Source organism: Triticum aestivum, chromosome 3D, assembly GCF_018294505.1.
Source record: "Triticum aestivum cultivar Chinese Spring chromosome 3D, IWGSC CS RefSeq v2.1, whole genome shotgun sequence".
In the NCBI taxonomy this organism is placed as follows: Eukaryota; Viridiplantae; Streptophyta; class Magnoliopsida; order Poales; family Poaceae; genus Triticum; species Triticum aestivum.
In genome coordinates, this window is record NC_057802.1 from 12,742,252 (window position 1) to 12,759,377 (window position 17,126).

Genomic DNA, 17,126 nt, shown 5'->3' on the forward strand with positions numbered 1-17,126 from the left:
TCTTTTATCTGATTGTGAGACCGAAGAAACGTGACTTCATCCGGTCTAGCTAGAACGTGACTGTGATCATCACTAAAACTGCTGACATACCAAACGTCACGCTCTTTATCAAGCTTCAAAGTTATATGTGCATCGCAGAAGCAACGAGTCTCCGCTCTGAGCCTGCGGGTCCTGCCTTCCATTGTACAAAATTTTGCCTGTCGTTTCCCAAATCTCGCACACAGATACTTTCTCAAGCGCATAGCTCCCTGAGGACCTTTCGAATATTTCAGCGAGTCCTTTCTTACACTGAAACCACGCTCCTTAGCATACTGATTATAGAAAATGTAAGCCTCTCCTAGTGACCTGAACGTCTTCCTCATGACCTTCCAATGTCTGTCCAATGAATCTTGCTGATATTCATCAAATCCGATGTCAAAATTAAACAGATCATCAACAACATGCTCATCCTTTCCGCTAGGACCATCTACATCTCCCTGTAAATTAAGGCATGAAACCATGTATGTCAGTCAGTTATTATTTAAATATGTAATGTATGTAAGTTTCAAAACCTACTTTGCTAGAGCTGTCATCGTGAGATGCATCAACGTGCGATTTGTCACTTTCATCGTCCACAATATTCCTCACAAAGTCCCCGCCCTCGTCCATCTGCGCACATTTTAAAAAAATACATGTAAGCGCTCATACGGTTATTATGCCATTTCTTCTCCTATTTTTTTAAAAACATATACGGAGTGCACTTTCAGCAAATGAATCATCTATATCCATATCATCATCATTATCGCCATGTCGCTGCATATTGCAAAAATAATATGTAATTGTCCGTGCGGTTTATCGTATTTATTGTTTTTATCAAGATCACACTTACATTGCCACTATAAGATTCATCCAAACTCATGTAGTTCTCCTCATCAGGTTCATCCATATTCAGTGACGAGGTTCCGTTGTCGTCGCCGTAATCATCGCCATCATGATCGCCCTACTCCTCTATCTATACATGTTTAAGAAAATTCTAAGATCAATCGAACACCGTGTAACATCATCCCTAAAATAATTAGCTCATCAAGCACAATGACGTTGCACATAGGTTACAGTCGAACCAACCTCTTGCACGGCGGCGAGGATGTCAGCTGGATCCATTTTGTCCGATGACAAACGCGCTGACGATGTGACATTGCTGGCCGGACGAGGCAGGTGTCGACGGCGTCACGATGATGGCCGGTGGTAGCAAGTGGAGTCCGGGGAGGAAGGCGGCGACGAAGATAACGGGTGGGCGGCCATCTCGGCGACGGCAAAGGAACGCGGCGGCAGCAGCAACGGCGCCGGGGCACGCGCGGCAGCCTGTTTGGGCAGCGACCTGAGCGATGTGGAGGGCGACGGCGACTACATGGAGACGGGGGCGACGTGGAGACGGCGTGGATGCGTTTAGGGTTTAGGGTTACGACGGCAGGCGTCGGCGGCTCCCATGACGTTTTTTTTCCATAACTGTCGACGCCAACGTGGAGACGTCGCGGGCGTACGGCAGCGACGTCGTGCGCGGATATACGGCGTCGGGGGGTATTCCTATACACAATGTGAAATGATCATCCTATCCATTATACGTTTGGGCCGGGGGTGGGGTTGGACCGAAGCAGTCCCCCTGTAAATATCATCATCAAGTTCCATGCACACTGAAGGAGCAGGGCTACGTACATATACACAAGTACGTACATCCAAGATAGCCTTGAAACCAGAAAAGTATAAAAAAAATTGCTCTTCTCCAAAATATACAGCAGACCTCAGGCCGGAGATGCGGCGGTGCAAGGGGGGGGGGGGGGGGGGGGGGACGCCAGACGACCAGGGGAGCTCCAAGTCGCCATGACATTTAGCGCGCCCGATAGGACAAAGCATCGGACTGAAGCGTTACAAAAAAAATCTGAGAACAGAGATCGTGCACCTGGAAAAATGAATGAAGCCCAATTATTTTCATCCAACTGAAAATTAGCAATTCCGTATTTCTTTGGTTCCACCAGAGCCACCACATGGTGATTACATCCATTCGCTGCCTCTCAGACAACTGCCAGATAGCATCAAACGTTTGGTCCACACTGTCGCACTCCTCAAGCTTCATTCTGATAATAATATGTTCCATATGCATCAAACGCTATTCTTGTTGAGTTTCTGGGACTCTTTTAGGTGCTTGTATATGTTTGAAAGGAGGGAACCCAGCGTATATTTTGAGAAAAAAAACAAGAAACTAAATTGGACCGAACCTAAACTGCAGATAATGTCTTGTGCAACTGTAGGTATATCCTGATGCAAGCTGGTCGACTAATATTCACTTACCATAACATTCTCAAGATGACCTAGACATAAACAAATGTGAGAATTCCCGGAAAAATGAAAAATTGAATTACTGCAAAATCTCATGATAAACCAAAAGAATACACATGGGGTGCATTGTGAAACTAATATAAAGTTATCAAGCAGCAGATCCCGTTTCTTCCATGACATGACACAAAAGGACAATTTGATGGTGTAACAAACGAACAATTCGATGGTGTAACAAACAAACAATTTGGATACAGGTAAATCTTGCCTTGCACTCCATCAAACTCCAGAATGATGCGTGCAGTCTGCAGATCACAACAACAAAATTACGAATCCTCACGACACATGAAGGGATAGAGAGAGCCCCGGTATTCCCCGTTCAGCCGCTGCACACGCATGCTCCGGAGATGCACCGCAAAATAGTCGTACTTGTCCATCTTGAAGATTATCTTGAAGAAGACGTACCCATTTCGTGAATGCACGTTGCTAGCGCTCCTGACGACATCGGCCGCATCAACGTCCGCGACCAGCCCCGTGATGATCGGATATAGCTCTACTTCTCTTTCCAGGCTGCACTGTTTGAAGAGACGCGTAATACTGCCCTCTGGCGGCTTCGACAGGCTGTAGAGCCGGAGCACAAGGAACTTATTTATGCACACGAACCACAACTTCTCATCGTCTCCCCTGCCATAATCCACAAACGCACCACACTTTGGCGTCACCAACAGCGAAGTCCCCCCTGTGCGCATATCCAGCATCAACGTCATCATGAGATCCGTCATGTGCATGGGTCCAATACTCTTGAACAGCATGGCGCCAGCCCGAGCTGCCTGTCCACCACGAGTACCACGAATGCACCAATCATGGGTCCTCATACTGCTGGCCCGATAAGGAAGGGTGCTCCAGCTGCTGCCACCGGCGGAGCCACCCGAGTACTCAAATGTCTGGTAGATCCATTCACCATGGTGGTCACCAGTCACCGCCGCCACGCACACCACCTTGAACGACACATCTGAGGCTCCAGGTTTGAGCAGACGCCTATTACTGGCAGCTACTCCATCATCACTCAAGATGGCAGCGCCGAAGAAGAAGCGATACAGGTTGATTGCCGCCGGAGGGAGTTCCTGCAAGTCATGGGTGACAGGGTTGTATATCGCGAAGACCAGCATGACCGGCTCGTGAATGATGAGTCGTTCATGGCAAAGGAGGAGAAGGTTCTCCGAGGAGTCTACGATGGACCATGGGCCACCGGGTAGAGATAATGGAATATTCGCTTGGATGTTGTTGGTCTTCTCGGCGAGTTCGGGCGATGCAATCTGGTCGATGGGACTAAAAAGCATGGAGGGAATAGCCGAGTCTTCTGGTGAGAAGACCTCTTCAAAAACGCCACAGAGCATAGGTGGCCGGTGATGGCGAAGGATGCCACGGTCGGTGATCAAATGACACCATGTTTTGCAGGCGAGCATGGAGTGGGCGATGCTTGTCGGATCCGGCAGGCATGAGAAGATGTTTGCGAGGATGTCTTGGTGGAGAAGGTCAATGTAAAACATCTCAGGTGCATCCATGGTCATCTTGGACAGATCTCCACTTTCTGCACAGTTGCACATTCACAAAAATGAGTTACAGTGAATTGTGACAGATAACACGAAATGGTGATATTTTTTGTTCAAAATTCACAGCGGTGACACTGCTCTCCAAATTTAATTTTCATCAATATGTGCAACATCAGTGGTGGTTGATGGTCAGAAAACCATCTATGACATATATGGACACATCTGACATGATGTCTTGGCCTGCAACGGTGTAGAATAGGGCAGTATACCAAAGGCCCAACAACCTATCAGGAATATACACTGGACTTAGACAACAAAACACTTACTATTTCTCGCTGCCCTACCTCTCCTCTTTCCCCATAGGTGGTGGTGCATCCTATAAATCGACCGCGACACAACCCCTCTACATGTTTGTGTATGTCTCCACCACCTCTGGCAGGCTAGTCCTTCAATTTTCCCCTACCCTGATGTAACGCAAGACGATGGATATCCCGTGCCATCACACGCCAAACACGTTCCTACTATTTGGTCAAGTTGGGAGGCAAGCGATTGAGCGGTTCACTAGAGCTGGGAAGCACTTCAAGATCCAATCCCTCTCTATCCTTGGTGGCATCACCGTACCTCTTTGCCCCCCTTCTCAAGAAAGGATGGCATCGCCCGCACCCTTGTCCCCATTTTCTCATCAATCCCTTCTCCTCTTAACCCTAAAAAGCCCGATGATGAAAAGTCAAAGGAAGTCTACTAATGACCAAATCCCACATGAGTGAAAGATGGACAAGGGCCACTAATTCTCTATCATTCTCGTGTCACTCTATCGCACTTCGCGATTCATCCGAAACACCAGATCTATTCTCCCCAATTTGATGCGCTTTCTATTTACAAAATAGCTTGCTAGAGAAAATATTGTTAAAGATCTAGGAACCATACCAGAGGACTCCCCACCCTGTCCTAGGGTGATTTGTAGATCTGCAGATTTGCGCCGCTAGAGTTCTAATCACCTTGTGAGGATTATGACTATGAAGTGTGGCGGCGGAAGGATGTTGAGAGCTTCGCTCTAGGGTTATGGTGGGAGGAATCAAATAGGTGTCACCGTTTGGATTTATGTATATTGTGACCCATGTGGCGATGTGTGACGTCTTATACACATATGGCTGGTTTTGAGGCCAATATTAAATGAATGTAACCATTCAGCATGTTTTTATTGTTATCTAGAAAACATACATGGCATGTGTTTGGGTAAAATATGTACTGTTAGAAATATTCACAAAATTTATGACTGGGCACAATCTCTATTTTTCCTTCTTGCAAACCGTAGCCCACCATACATGAACTGTCTAAGATGTCTAATCTTATTTTACAACGTACTGATGGAGCGTGCAACCTCCTATGAGCCACCCCTTACGAAGCAGGAAAGTTCCGATGAAAGGACTGCACTGCTTGACCATTTTCCTAAGTTTATGCACATTTTTTCACATTCATAATTTTTTTTCTAAAATTCATGACTATTTTCTAAACATTGCATGTACATTTTTATAAATACAAATACATTTAAGAACTTTTTAAAATGTAATGATTATCTTCTAAATTTGTGAATATTTTAAAAACCCATGAGTGTTTTGAAAATTCATGGCTTTTCAAAATGTTTTTGAATATTTTCTTAATTTTTTTTGAATATTTTCTTCAATGTATGATTTTTTTTTTCAAATCAGAAAACTGCCTGAAAAACTGAAAGCAAACAGGAAAACCAGAAGAAGAAGAAAGGTAGAAAACCGGGTGAAAGCGCCCACGCAGGCCCCAAAGTGGGCCGGAGGGAAAAGCTAAAAGCAAACAGGAAAACTGGATGAATGCGCCCAGCTGGGCCGGTTTGGACTCGAGGGCTGGCCCCAGCGCTCCTCCCTGTTTGGGGTTGGGCCCCGGCGGACAACCAGATCGGGGAGGAGTCCCCCTGCCCGCCGTTCCCCCACCGGCGACGACGGCGGCGATCCACCTGAGCGCTACAAAGGCGAGGGCGGCCTCAGGTGCTGTCAAGGCAGCTGTCCAGCCGGCGAGGAGGCCAGCGCTGGATAGGATGGATTCGGCGCCCCCGGAGCTCCTTGGCGAGGGCTTCCCAGGCGAGGCGCCCTGCTGCACCATGGCCGGCGAGTGCTGCAGAGCTGCGGCCATTGCTGCTCCGAGCGCGCCAATCGAGAGGAGTTAATTCCTTCCCTCTTACTACTTATTTATCTGTTTCCCCATCATTCAGAGTAACCAAATACACTCGCTTAAGTCTATATCTTGTGAAATTCCAGTACTTGCTGCTGATTGACATTAACATCTGAGGATTGCACATTTCTACGGCATACATTTCAAGCTACAAATAAGAACTTGAAACCAGCGGAACAAAGTAGTCGCACTCGTACTCTTCAGAACAGAGTATAAGAGCAAGGTTATAAGTGCAGGCTAATTCAGTCCAGATGACAAAACCATCATGCAAAAAAAGAAAAAACTAACTCGTTGCAACCGCAGAAAATGTTCAAACTATTCAGGGAAAGACCCTCATGATTACAGTCTAGAAGAATAGTTAAGTCTTACATGTATACGAATAACTAAAAAATACTGAAGTCTTACATTTACGACAATAGTTTGATAATAATAAAGTCATAAATGTATCAGAAGAGCTAGACATCTTCATCTTATTTAGAGAGTACAAATAAGGCACACGATATAACATATGCTGCTGAAGGTCTTCCTCACCCTGTTAATAATCCAGAGCTCTCATTCAGTGGGTTGCAGCACATTCACTGTCTCCTTCAGAACAATTGATTATTCTGCATCTGTGTTCTTTGTGATGCTTGCCCACTTCACAACCACAAATACATAGACGTGATCGTACACCTTGTCGAAGAGCCAGAAATAAGCAATTCTCCATGTCTTCTTGAACAACAGTCCACAGAACACCATCCAGAGCCCCACCACAAATCCCAGCAAAAGCCCAAAGTAAAAGGTTAGTGGGTCAAATTCTTCCTTGCTTCTTTCGAGATCGCCATGGATGGAAGGATCATTTCCTGAACAATTCTTGTGGACAGGAGGCCCACAAAGTCCACTGTTGCCGATGTACATAAGTGACTGATTTTCAGCACTGAGGGTGTCAAGTTGGGGGCCAGAGGGTATCCTGCCAGACAAACTGTTGTAGGACAGGTCCAGGTAGCTCAGAGATGTCAGATTTGTCAAGCTCGATGGGATTTCACCAGAAAGTTTATTCTGAGAGAGGTCGAGAGATTCTAATGACTGCATTGCACCCATCATGTTTGGAATCTGTCCACTCAATTGATTCGATGATAAATTCAAACTCATCAGTGCAACAAGCGAAGTGATGTATGCAGGAATTTCACCAGTCAAGGAGTTGCATGATAAATCAATGCTCACAAAGTATGCAAGTGTTCTATGATATGTAAGCTGCTGTCCTTTTGTATTTACTGACAATGTTTGTCCTAGGCGTTCAGCTCCAATTTCTTCCTTGTTGAGAGCTGGGAAGTCATATGCAACATCAACAAACAAATCCATGGATTTCTCTAGTAATGTTGTCATAAATGTTTGGTTTGGCTGATGCCAAGGTATTGCACCAGAGAAGTTGTTGCCTGATAGATCCAAGTATTGAAGATACCCAAGCTTTGTTATGTCGACTGGAATATTATCAGAAAATTTATTGTGGCTCAGTATGAGAAAACGTAAGTTCACCAGCTTTCCTATCCATGTGGGTAATCTTCCAGAGAACTTATTCCATGCTAAATCCAAGAACTTCATATCTGTGTTGTTCTGCAAAAATGTTGGGATTTTTCCTGATAAACTGTTGTTGCCGAGTATAAGAAATTCTATGTTACAGATGTCAAAACATTGTGGAATCTCACCCTCCAAAATGTTGTTCGACAAATCCAGATACACCAGTTGTTCCAATTTGCAAATAGATTCTGGAATGTAGCCACCAATGCATACACAATACTTTAAGTCCTGGGGCTACAAGGTTTGACGGTATTGTTTCTGAAAATGTATTGTTGGAGATGTCTAATAGGGTGATATTTATTGGCAACGTAGGTATTGGTCCAGTAAGCCGGTTGGAACTGAGAAAGAGATGTTCGAAAGCCATGCTATCCATATGTGCTGGCAAGCTGCCATTTATTTGGTTGTTAGAGATGATATGTGGCATGTGAAAATGCGGACCAAAACCAATCAGGAAACTCACTCTTTATAGCGTTGCTTGAAATATCAAGTGCAGTGGTTTTCAGTTGCTGAAGCCAAGGTGGAAACAGAGGACCCATCTGACAAGATACAAACCGTGCAGAGGCCAGCTTAAAAGGAGCACGCCAATCTGAATTCAGTACCATCTTCAAATTGTTGTAAGACAAGTCTATTTTAAACTTGTTAGATTTACAAAGTGTTCTCCTGTGATCACACCAATAAAGCTATTGTTGCTTAGGTCTAGAAAATCCAGATTAATAAGAGAACCCGTTTCAGTGGGTACACTTCCATTGAGATGATTGCTGGAGAGGTCCAAAGAAGTCAGATACGTCAATTTCCCAACCTCGGCTGGTATACTTCCTGTGAGATGATTGTCACTGAGGTCAAGGGAGGTTAGACATATCAAATTCCCAAGCTGTGGTGGTATAGATCCAGTAATTTCGTTGCCCCAGAGTTCAAGAGCAGTTAAATACCTCAAATTCCCAAGCTTGTCTGGTATACTTCCAGTGAAGTGATTGCTGCTGAGATCAAGGGAGGTTAGACATGTCAAATTCCCAAGCTGTGGTGGTATAGGTCCAGCAAGGCTGTTTCCAGAGAGGCTTAGTGTGCGCAAACTGGTGAAACCACTGATAAAGTTTGGCAGAGTTCCAGTGAAATTGTTGTAACTTAAATCCAGCTTCTGCAAGCTTTTCCATGTGCATTGCGGCAAACTCTCCACAAACACCGATGCTATGTCTCCATTTATCCCGTTACTATGGAGGTCAATGATTTCCAAACTTCAAAGATTCTTAAGGTTTCCTGTCATCATCATGTCCCCGTTCCAATTCTGCGAAATATCAAGGACTTGAAGGTATGTCATGTTTCCTAGCATGTCAGGGAACTGGCCGAATAGTGAGTTCTGCCCAAGATCGAGGTACTTGAGGCTTGTTGCTTTCCAAAACCAGCCAGATGCAAGTGAGTGCTCAAAATCATTATAGGACAGGTCAAGCTTCTCAAGTTTTGTGAGATTAAGGTGCGCAAGTGATTGGTTTGCACTATCAAGAAGACAGTAAGAAAGATCAATAACCCTCAGAGGTGGAATCATATTCAGGGTTTGAGGCCAGTCAACTATCCCTGAGAGATTTACTCCACTCATGCCAAGGAACTTTAGGAAAGCTAGCTTTGTTAACCAGGTGATATCCGTTGAGTACATATCAGAATAATCACCATCTTGGCCAAGGTCAAGATACTGTAACTTAGACAGATTACCAAGATGAGGAGGCACCCTACCGGTAAATGGTATGCCAGAGAGGTTAAGGTATCTCAAGTTCCCCATGGAGCCCAGCAAATGAGGAATTTGACTATTTGTACCTAGTAAACAGTTCATGCTGAGGTCCATGTGCTCTAAATGCTTCAAGGAAAGCAGAGAGGGACTTATCTCGCCGAACAAAGCACTGGCACCACCACATACATCATACTCGCCATAAGTGTCGAGTGCCACATTCGGATTGCGAAGATGAAGCTTGATGACATGGCCTGTTCGGTTGCTGCAACTGACACCTCTCCACCGGCAGCAGTCCTGTCCCTGCCACGAGGTGAGGATGTTGGCGTCGTTGCTTGTAATGCCCTTTTTGAAGGAGAGCAAGGTGGCCCTCTCGTCAGGGTTGCAGCCGCCGCCATGGGCATGCTGATGCTGGGGTTGTAGTGCGCCATTTGTGAAGAATGGAAATATGCTTATGCTGATGAGGGTGAGCAAGAGATTGGTTGTTCGACACATGCTGGAAGAACGAGCTGTCTAGCTGGGGAATCAAAGCAGAGTATGTTACAGGCTCGGTTAGTATTTAGCTACTGTGGCAGAGCTATGCTGCCAGGGATGTGTGGCCACAAAACTAGACCGACGGAGTCTGCGGTCAAAGTCTTCGTCCTTCTGTGCTCCATGGAGATCCCATTCAATCAACTTTGGCGGCTACTCAACTAGTTGCTTGACTGCACTCCCAAGGTACTGTGAAAGTCACTCCCTTCTGTTGTATATGCGTCGTGCACTCTGGAGCAGGGCTGGTAGCTATTCCAATTTTTGTTTTGTTTTTTGCATTACTTTTGTTGAAACCCTCTAGTGTTTTCAACTTCAAAAAATATTCAAGAGCAAAAGGGGAGCGCAAGGTATTAGGTGACAGGGCTCAGCTCTTTCTGACGGTAGGTTAAGTTTCTTATTCCGCAGAGTAGAGCGCTCATGCTGCTCATATCATCACTCATGGAGGCGATTTCCTTCTTCGAGTCTTTGGACAGCTTGTACTCCTTATCGAGCAGGCCGCCGAGCTTGGGCGGGAGCGTCGGCATTGCTCCTGTTGCGGCGCTCGCCACCATGGCCTCCATCGGGGGCAGGGCAGGATTGATCGTTGACTGACCAAATGGAGTGTATGAGGCTTCAGCAGGAAGATGAGTCGTCAAGTGGTATGCTTCCACCTTTTTTTGAGAGAGAAGAGCTCCTTGATAGATCGTGCGTAGCTGATTTTTCTTTTATACTTCTGAACATCTCGTTTTCTTGAATGCTTACTAATAATTCCACTAGCAAGAAAGTATAGACCTTGCTATATAGGGAGAACAAAGTCACCAACTTCCTTTTATACTTATGCGCACCAAGTCACCAACTTTTGTCTTCTGTCCCGTAAAGTCGAGTTTGATAGCTACCTAGATTAAGTGTACAGACCTTGCTATAGGGAGAACACGAGTAAGTGGACGAATGCACTAGAGGTTGTTCAAACTATTCAGGAAAAGACCCTCGTGATTACATTCCATAAATTTATGAAGGATTAGAAGGTATTAATTTTGGAACTAGGATTAAACCCTAACTAAAATGAGATTTAATAGTATTAATAGATCTTGATCTATTTTAAATTGACCGATTTTACATGGTGAAATCTGCTTAGAACCTATATTTTAGCCTTCCAATATTTTTAGGAAGCTACAATAGTTATTCCATAAAAAAATGAGTAATAAATCACATACTTACAGTTCAAACCCGTTTAATCATTAAATTGAAATTAAATTTCAAACAAAATATAATATAATTCAAAAAAGGTTGACGAGGGATGACAGTGGTTGATGAGGGCTAACGGTGGCGATGACCACTCCCGAATGACTTCCATGCACGATCGATGCAGGTATATCGTTGGTGTAGATCTCCGTATCCGTGATGAATCTGATGTATGTATCATAGATACACCCGCTACTTACCTCTAACTTGGTAGTTAGTGGCACTGACCCGTGGGACCATCATGTCCGGGATCACTCACTGTCGCTAAGCACGAGACACACACCCACACTTGAGACATTTTGCACTGGAATCTCTAACAAGAAACTGGATAAACAAACCCAAATTTGACATTTTGTTTTGCGAAACAGTTTTTAAAATCAGAAAACCGCCGGAAAAACTGGAAGGATGAATGCGCCGACGCAGAGGACAAACTGGGCTGGCCCTCAAGGCCGCGCGTGTGTCGCGGCCGGTCCCAACGGCGAGCACCGCCGCGAACCATCCGAGGCGGCACGCGACAAAGGCCAGGAGGGCGGCGTGGCGTTGCCCGATGACAGACCCGGCGCTGCGGAGGATGGATTCGGCGCCACTGTCAGCTTCCCGGAGCTCCTCACACGGCTGGCGAGTCGCCAAACTCGGGCATGGAGATTGGCCGGCGAGTGCTGCAGAACTGCGGCCGTTGCTGCTCGGAGCGCGCCGATTGAGAGGAGGAGACAAGGGGGCAAGGAGAAATTGCTGGTTAGTTAAATCCTCTTCAATCATCTCTCTTACTTATTTCTCTGTTTCCCCAACCATTCAGAGTAACCAAATAACACTCGTGAACAGTCAGTTATATTCCTACTGCACTCATCTAAAGCTACACAGAAAAACTCTGAACCTGTGAAATTAACCACTGTCCAACCCAGATTAAAGGCCAGACTTGGTTCTATAAATCAACGTGCGCATTGTACTTGTACGGTTGTACCCTTGAGAAAGTAAGGGAGTAACATCACAGAGTAGAGATTACAGCTACAAACTTTATAAACTGAAGTTTTGCAGGGATGTCTACAACAGAGTACAAGTACAAGTCCATATGGCAAACCCGTCGTACGTGCAACAAATGAAAATTAACTCACTGTCACCGCAGAAAAATGTTGAAATTATCCAGGGGGAAGACCCTCATGATTATTACAACCCAGAAGAATAGTAAAGTCCTACATGTATCTGAATAACTAAACAATACTGAAGTCTTACATTTACAACAATAGTTTGACAATAGTAAAGTCATAAGTGTATCAGAAGAGCTAGACATCTTCATCTTATTTAGAGGGTACAAACAAGGCGCACGATATAACATGTGTTGCTGGAGATCTTGCACACCCTGGTTAATATTCAAGACCTCTCATTCAATAGGTTGCAGCACAAACACTACCTCCTTCAGAAAAAGTTGCTTATTCTGCTGGTGTGTTCTTTGCAAAGCTTGCCCACTTCACAACCACAAATACATAGACTTGATCGTACACCTTGTCGAAGAACCGGAAATAAGCAATTCTCCATGTCTTCTTGAACAGCAGTGCACAAAACACCATCCAGAGCCCAACCACAAATCCCAGCACAAGCCCGAAGTAAAAGGTCAGTGGGTCAAATTCTTCCTTGCTGCTCTCGAGATCGCTATGGATGTAAGGATCATTTCCTGAACAATTCTTGTGGACAGGAGGGCCACAAAGGCCAGTGTTGCCGATGTATATAAGTGACTGGTTGTCCAAATTGAGGATGTCAAGTTGGGGGCCAGATGGTATCCTTCCAGACAAACTGTTGCAGGACAGGTTCATGTAGCTCAGAGATGTCAGATTTGACAAGCTCGATGGGATTTCACCGGAAAGCTTGTTCTGAGAGAGATCGAGAGATACCAGTGACTGCATGGCGCCAATCATGCTTGGAATTTGTCCACTCAATTGGTTCGATGATAAATTCAAATTCATTAGTGCAGCAAGCGAAGTGATGTCTGTAGGAATTTCACCAGTCAAGGAGTTGCATGATAAATCAATGCTCACAAAATAGGCAAGTGTTCCATGATATATAAGTTGCTGCCCTTTTGTATTTACTGACAATATTTGTCCTAAGCGATCAGCTTCAATGAAGATAGGACCTAACCTGGTGGTATCATATTCAGTAACCTCAACCATATACATTGATTGTAATGTTGACATAAATGTTAGGTTCGACATATGCCAAGGTATTCCACCAGAAAAGTTGTTGCGTGATAGATCCAAGTATTGAAGATGCCCCAGCTTTGTTATGTCGACTGGAATATTATCAGAAAATATATTGTGGCTCAGTACGAGAAAACGTAAATTGACCAGGTTTCCTATCCATGTAGGTAATCTTCCAGAGAACCTATTCCATGACACATCCAAGAATTGCAGACCTGTGTTATTCTGCAAAAATGCTGGGATTTTTCCTGATAAACTGTTGTTGCTGAGTATAAGATGTTCTATTTTGTAGAAGTGAAAACAGTGGGGAACCTCACCCTCTAAAATATTGTTTGACAAATCCAGATACAACAGTTGTTCCAATTTGCAAATAGATTCTGGAATGTAGCGACCAATTTGATTTGAATGCATACTCAATATTTCAAGTCGTGATGCTCCAAGGTTTGATGGTATTGTTTCTGAAAATGTATTGTTGGAGATGTCTAACAGGGTGATATTTGTTGGCAATGTAGGTATTGGTCCAGTAAGCCGGTTCGAACCAAGGTGGAGTTTTTCAAAAGCCATGCTATGCATATGTGCTGGCAAGCTGCCACTTATTTGGTTGTTAGAGATATCCAGATATGTGGCATTTGAAAATGTGGACCAAAACCAATCAGGAATCTCGCCCTTCAGAGTGGTGTTTGAAATGTCAAGTGCATTGGTTTTCAGCCGCTGAAGCCCAGGTGGAAACAGAGGACCCATCTGGCAAGATGCAAACGATGCAAACTCCAATGTAAAGGGAGCACGCCAATCTGAATTCAGTACAATCTTCAAATTGTTGAAAGACAAGTCTATATCCTTTAAACTTGTTAGATTTGCAAAATTTTCTTCCGTGATCACACCAGTAAACCTATTGTTGCTTAGGTACAGATAAATCAGATTATTAAGAGAACCTATTTCAGTGGGTACACTTCCATTGAGATGATTGCTGGACAGGTCTAGATGGGTTAGGCTAGTTGAATTCATAAGCTCTGGTGGTATAGGAGCAGTGATGTTGTTATCTGAGAGGCAAAGTTCAGACAAATACCTCAAATTCCCAAGTTCGGCCGGTATACTCCCGGTGAGGTCGTTCATGCTTAGGTCCAAAGAGGTTAAAGTGGTAAGAGCACCGAGTTCAGGTGGTATACTTCCATTCAGGTGATTCCAGAAGAGGTCCAAAGAAGTCAGACATGTCAAATTGCCAAGTTGTGCTGGTATAGGTCCAACAAGGTTGTTATTGGAGAGGCTTAGTATGCTCAACTTGCTGAAGTCACTAACAATATTTGGTAGAGTTCCAGTGAAATTGTTGTAACTTAAATCCAGCTTCTGCAAGTTTTTCCGTGTGCATTGCGGCAAACTCTCCACAAACAAGGATTCTATGTCTCCATTTATCCTATTACCAGAGAGGTCAAGGATTTCCAAACTGCAAAGTTTCTTAATGTTCCCTGTCATCATCATGTCTGGGTTCCCATTATATGAAATATCAAGGACTCGAAGGTACGTCATGTTTCCTAGTGTGTCAGGGAACTTGCCGAATAGTAAGTTCCACTCAAGATGAAGGTACTTGAGGCTGGTCACTTTCCAAAACCAGCCAGATCCAAGTGAATGCTTAAAGAAATTCCAGGAGAGGTCAAGCTTCTCAAGTTTTGTGAGATTAAGGTGCAGAAGTGATTGGTTTGCACTATCAAGAAGACAGTAAGAAAGATCAATAACCCTCAGAGGTGGAATCATATTCAGGGTATGAGGCCAGTCAGCTATGCCTGAGAGATTTACTCCACTCATGCCAAGGAACTTTAGGAAAGGTAGCTTTGTTAACCAGGTGATATCCATTGAATACATATCAGAATAATCACCAGCTTGGCCAAGGTCAAGATACTGCATCTTAGACAGATTACCAAGATGAGAAGGCACCCTACCGGTAAATGGTATGCCAGAGAGGTTAAGGTATCTCAAGTTTCCCATGGATCCTAGCAAATGAGGAATTTGGCTATTTGGCCCAAGTAAACAGTTCATGCTGAGGTCGAGGTGCTTTAGATGCTTCAAGGAAAGCAGAGATGGACTTATCTCGCCGAACAAAGCACTGGCACTAGCACATGCATGATCGTAGCCATAGGCGTCGAGCGTCACATTCGGATTGCGAAGGTGAAGCTTGATGACATGGCCTGTTTGGTTGCAGCAGCTGACGCCTCTCCACCGGCAGCAGTCCTGTCCTTTCCACGAGGCGAGGAGGTTGGTGTTGTTGCTTGTAATGCCCTCTTTGAAGGAGAGCAAGGCGGCCCTCTCGTCAGGGTTGCAGCCGCCGCCATGGGCATGCTGATGCTGGGGTTGTAGTGTGCCATTTGTGAAGAATGGAAATATGCTTATGGTGATGAGTGTGAGCAAGAGATTGGTTGTTGGACGCATGCTGGAAGGACGAGTTGTCTAGCTCGAAGAATGCTACTACAGGCTCAGTGTTGGTATTTATTAGCCAGAGCCATTCTACTACCAAAGATGTTCGTCAAATAATACTAGACTCACGAAGTCTGCGGTCAAAGTCTTGGTCCATGGAGGCCCCGCATTCAATCAAGTGTCGTTGATACCAGTACAGTTTTGTGGGCAGACTATGATGGGAGTCATCGGCCACTCGAGTAGTTGCCTGACTGCAACCACGCTAGAGCAGGGCTGCTTACTGTTCCAAATTTGACCAGATTCTTTCTTTCTTTTTCACATTTCAATTGAATCCTACTCTCTCCTTCTCAAAATAAGTATTTAAAGTTGAGACACTTATTTTGAGACTGAGGGAGTATAATTTAGGGAAGTAAACCGTAGAGTACCCTTTAGATGACTATATATGCTAAAGTTACATTTTTAGAAAAAAAATTATATATCTAGCTAGGAAGAAGGAAGAAGGAAGAAGAAGAAAAACTTTTTTATATGCAAAAGTTACATTTTAGAAAAGTTTTATCTAGGAAGAAGGAAGAAGGAAGAAGAAGAAAAAGGAGAAGAAAAAGGAAAATAATAAGAAGAGGAAGAAGGAGAAGAAGAAGGAGAAGAAGAGGAGAAATAAATAAGAAGAGGAAAAAAAAGAAAAAAAGAGGGGGTGTGGGGGTCGATATACCCCCTCCCCGATAACTTCGACATGAGGGGGGTTGGGGGTTCATATGATGTTTTTTGTGCATATGATGTTTTTTTTCATATGATGTTTTTTTCATATATGTATTAATTTTTTTATTTACGTTGTTAATTAGTAGATGTCGATTTTAGGTTAGTGCATAGGTTAGTGTAGAGGAAAAAGTAAAATAAGGAAAAGGAAGAAAAGAGGAAGAAGAAGAAAAAGAAGGAGTGGAAAAAGGAAAATAAGAAGAGAAAGAAGGAGAAGAAGAAAGGAGAAGAAGAGGAGAAATAAATAAGAAGAGAAAAAAAAAGAGAAGAAGAAGAAAGGAATAGAAGAGAAGAAGAAAGGAATAGAAGAGAAGAAGAAAAAAAATAGAGTAATTTCTTTTTTTTTCTTCTTCACCTCTATTCCTTTCTTATTCTCCTCTTTTTTTCTTCTTTTTTTTTCTTCGATCTTCTCCTCTATTCCTATCTTCTTCTCCTCTTTTTTTTTCTTCTTCTTCCTCTTCTTATTTTTATCGGGTATGTCGTTGTCGATATACCACCTCCCCGGTAACTTCGATATGAGAGGGGGGGGGGGTCGATATACCCCCTCCCCGATAACTTCGACATGAGGAGGGGGGAGGGGGTCGAGGGGTTGAGGGTCGAGGGTTCGAGGGTTCGAGGGTTCTAGGGTCGAGGGTTCGAGGGTGGAGGGTCGAGGGTTGTCGAGGGGCCGAGGGTTCGAGGGTCGAG

The 17,126-nt window shown here is 44.2% G+C and overlaps 2 protein-coding genes and 1 pseudogene across 2 annotated transcripts; all 3 read right to left on the reverse strand.

Moving 5' to 3' along the window:
* Window positions 1–2,492: 2,492 nt before the first annotated feature.
* Window positions 2,493–4,922, reverse strand: LOC123073761 (uncharacterized). Its single transcript, XM_044496801.1, has 2 exons — window positions 4,791–4,922; window positions 2,493–3,901 (listed from the first exon to the last, which is right to left on the reverse strand). Exon 2 carries the CDS (start codon window positions 3,879–3,881, stop codon window positions 2,637–2,639), a length of 1,245 nt encoding a protein of 414 aa, XP_044352736.1. The 5' UTR covers window positions 3,882–3,901; window positions 4,791–4,922; the 3' UTR covers window positions 2,493–2,636.
* Window positions 4,923–6,665: 1,743 nt separating this feature from the next.
* On the reverse strand, window positions 6,666–9,881 carry LOC123076886 (receptor-like protein EIX2; annotated as a pseudogene).
* A 2,333-nt stretch (window positions 9,882–12,214) lies between these two features.
* Window positions 12,215–15,753, reverse strand: LOC123076885 (receptor-like protein EIX2). Its single transcript, XM_044499033.1, has one exon. The coding sequence runs from the start codon at window positions 15,699–15,701 to the stop codon at window positions 12,519–12,521; it is 3,183 nt and encodes a 1,060-aa protein (XP_044354968.1). The 5' UTR covers window positions 15,702–15,753; the 3' UTR covers window positions 12,215–12,518.
* Window positions 15,754–17,126: the final 1,373 nt, after the last annotated feature.

What these genes read in the sequence shown, in the direction of transcription:
- LOC123076885 (XM_044499033.1), bottom strand. Translation starts at nt 15,701, where the DNA reads ATGCGTCCAACAACCAATCTCTTGCTCACACTCATCACCATAAGCATA.
- LOC123073761 (XM_044496801.1), bottom strand. Translation starts at nt 3,881, where the DNA reads ATGACCATGGATGCACCTGAGATGTTTTACATTGACCTTCTCCACCAA.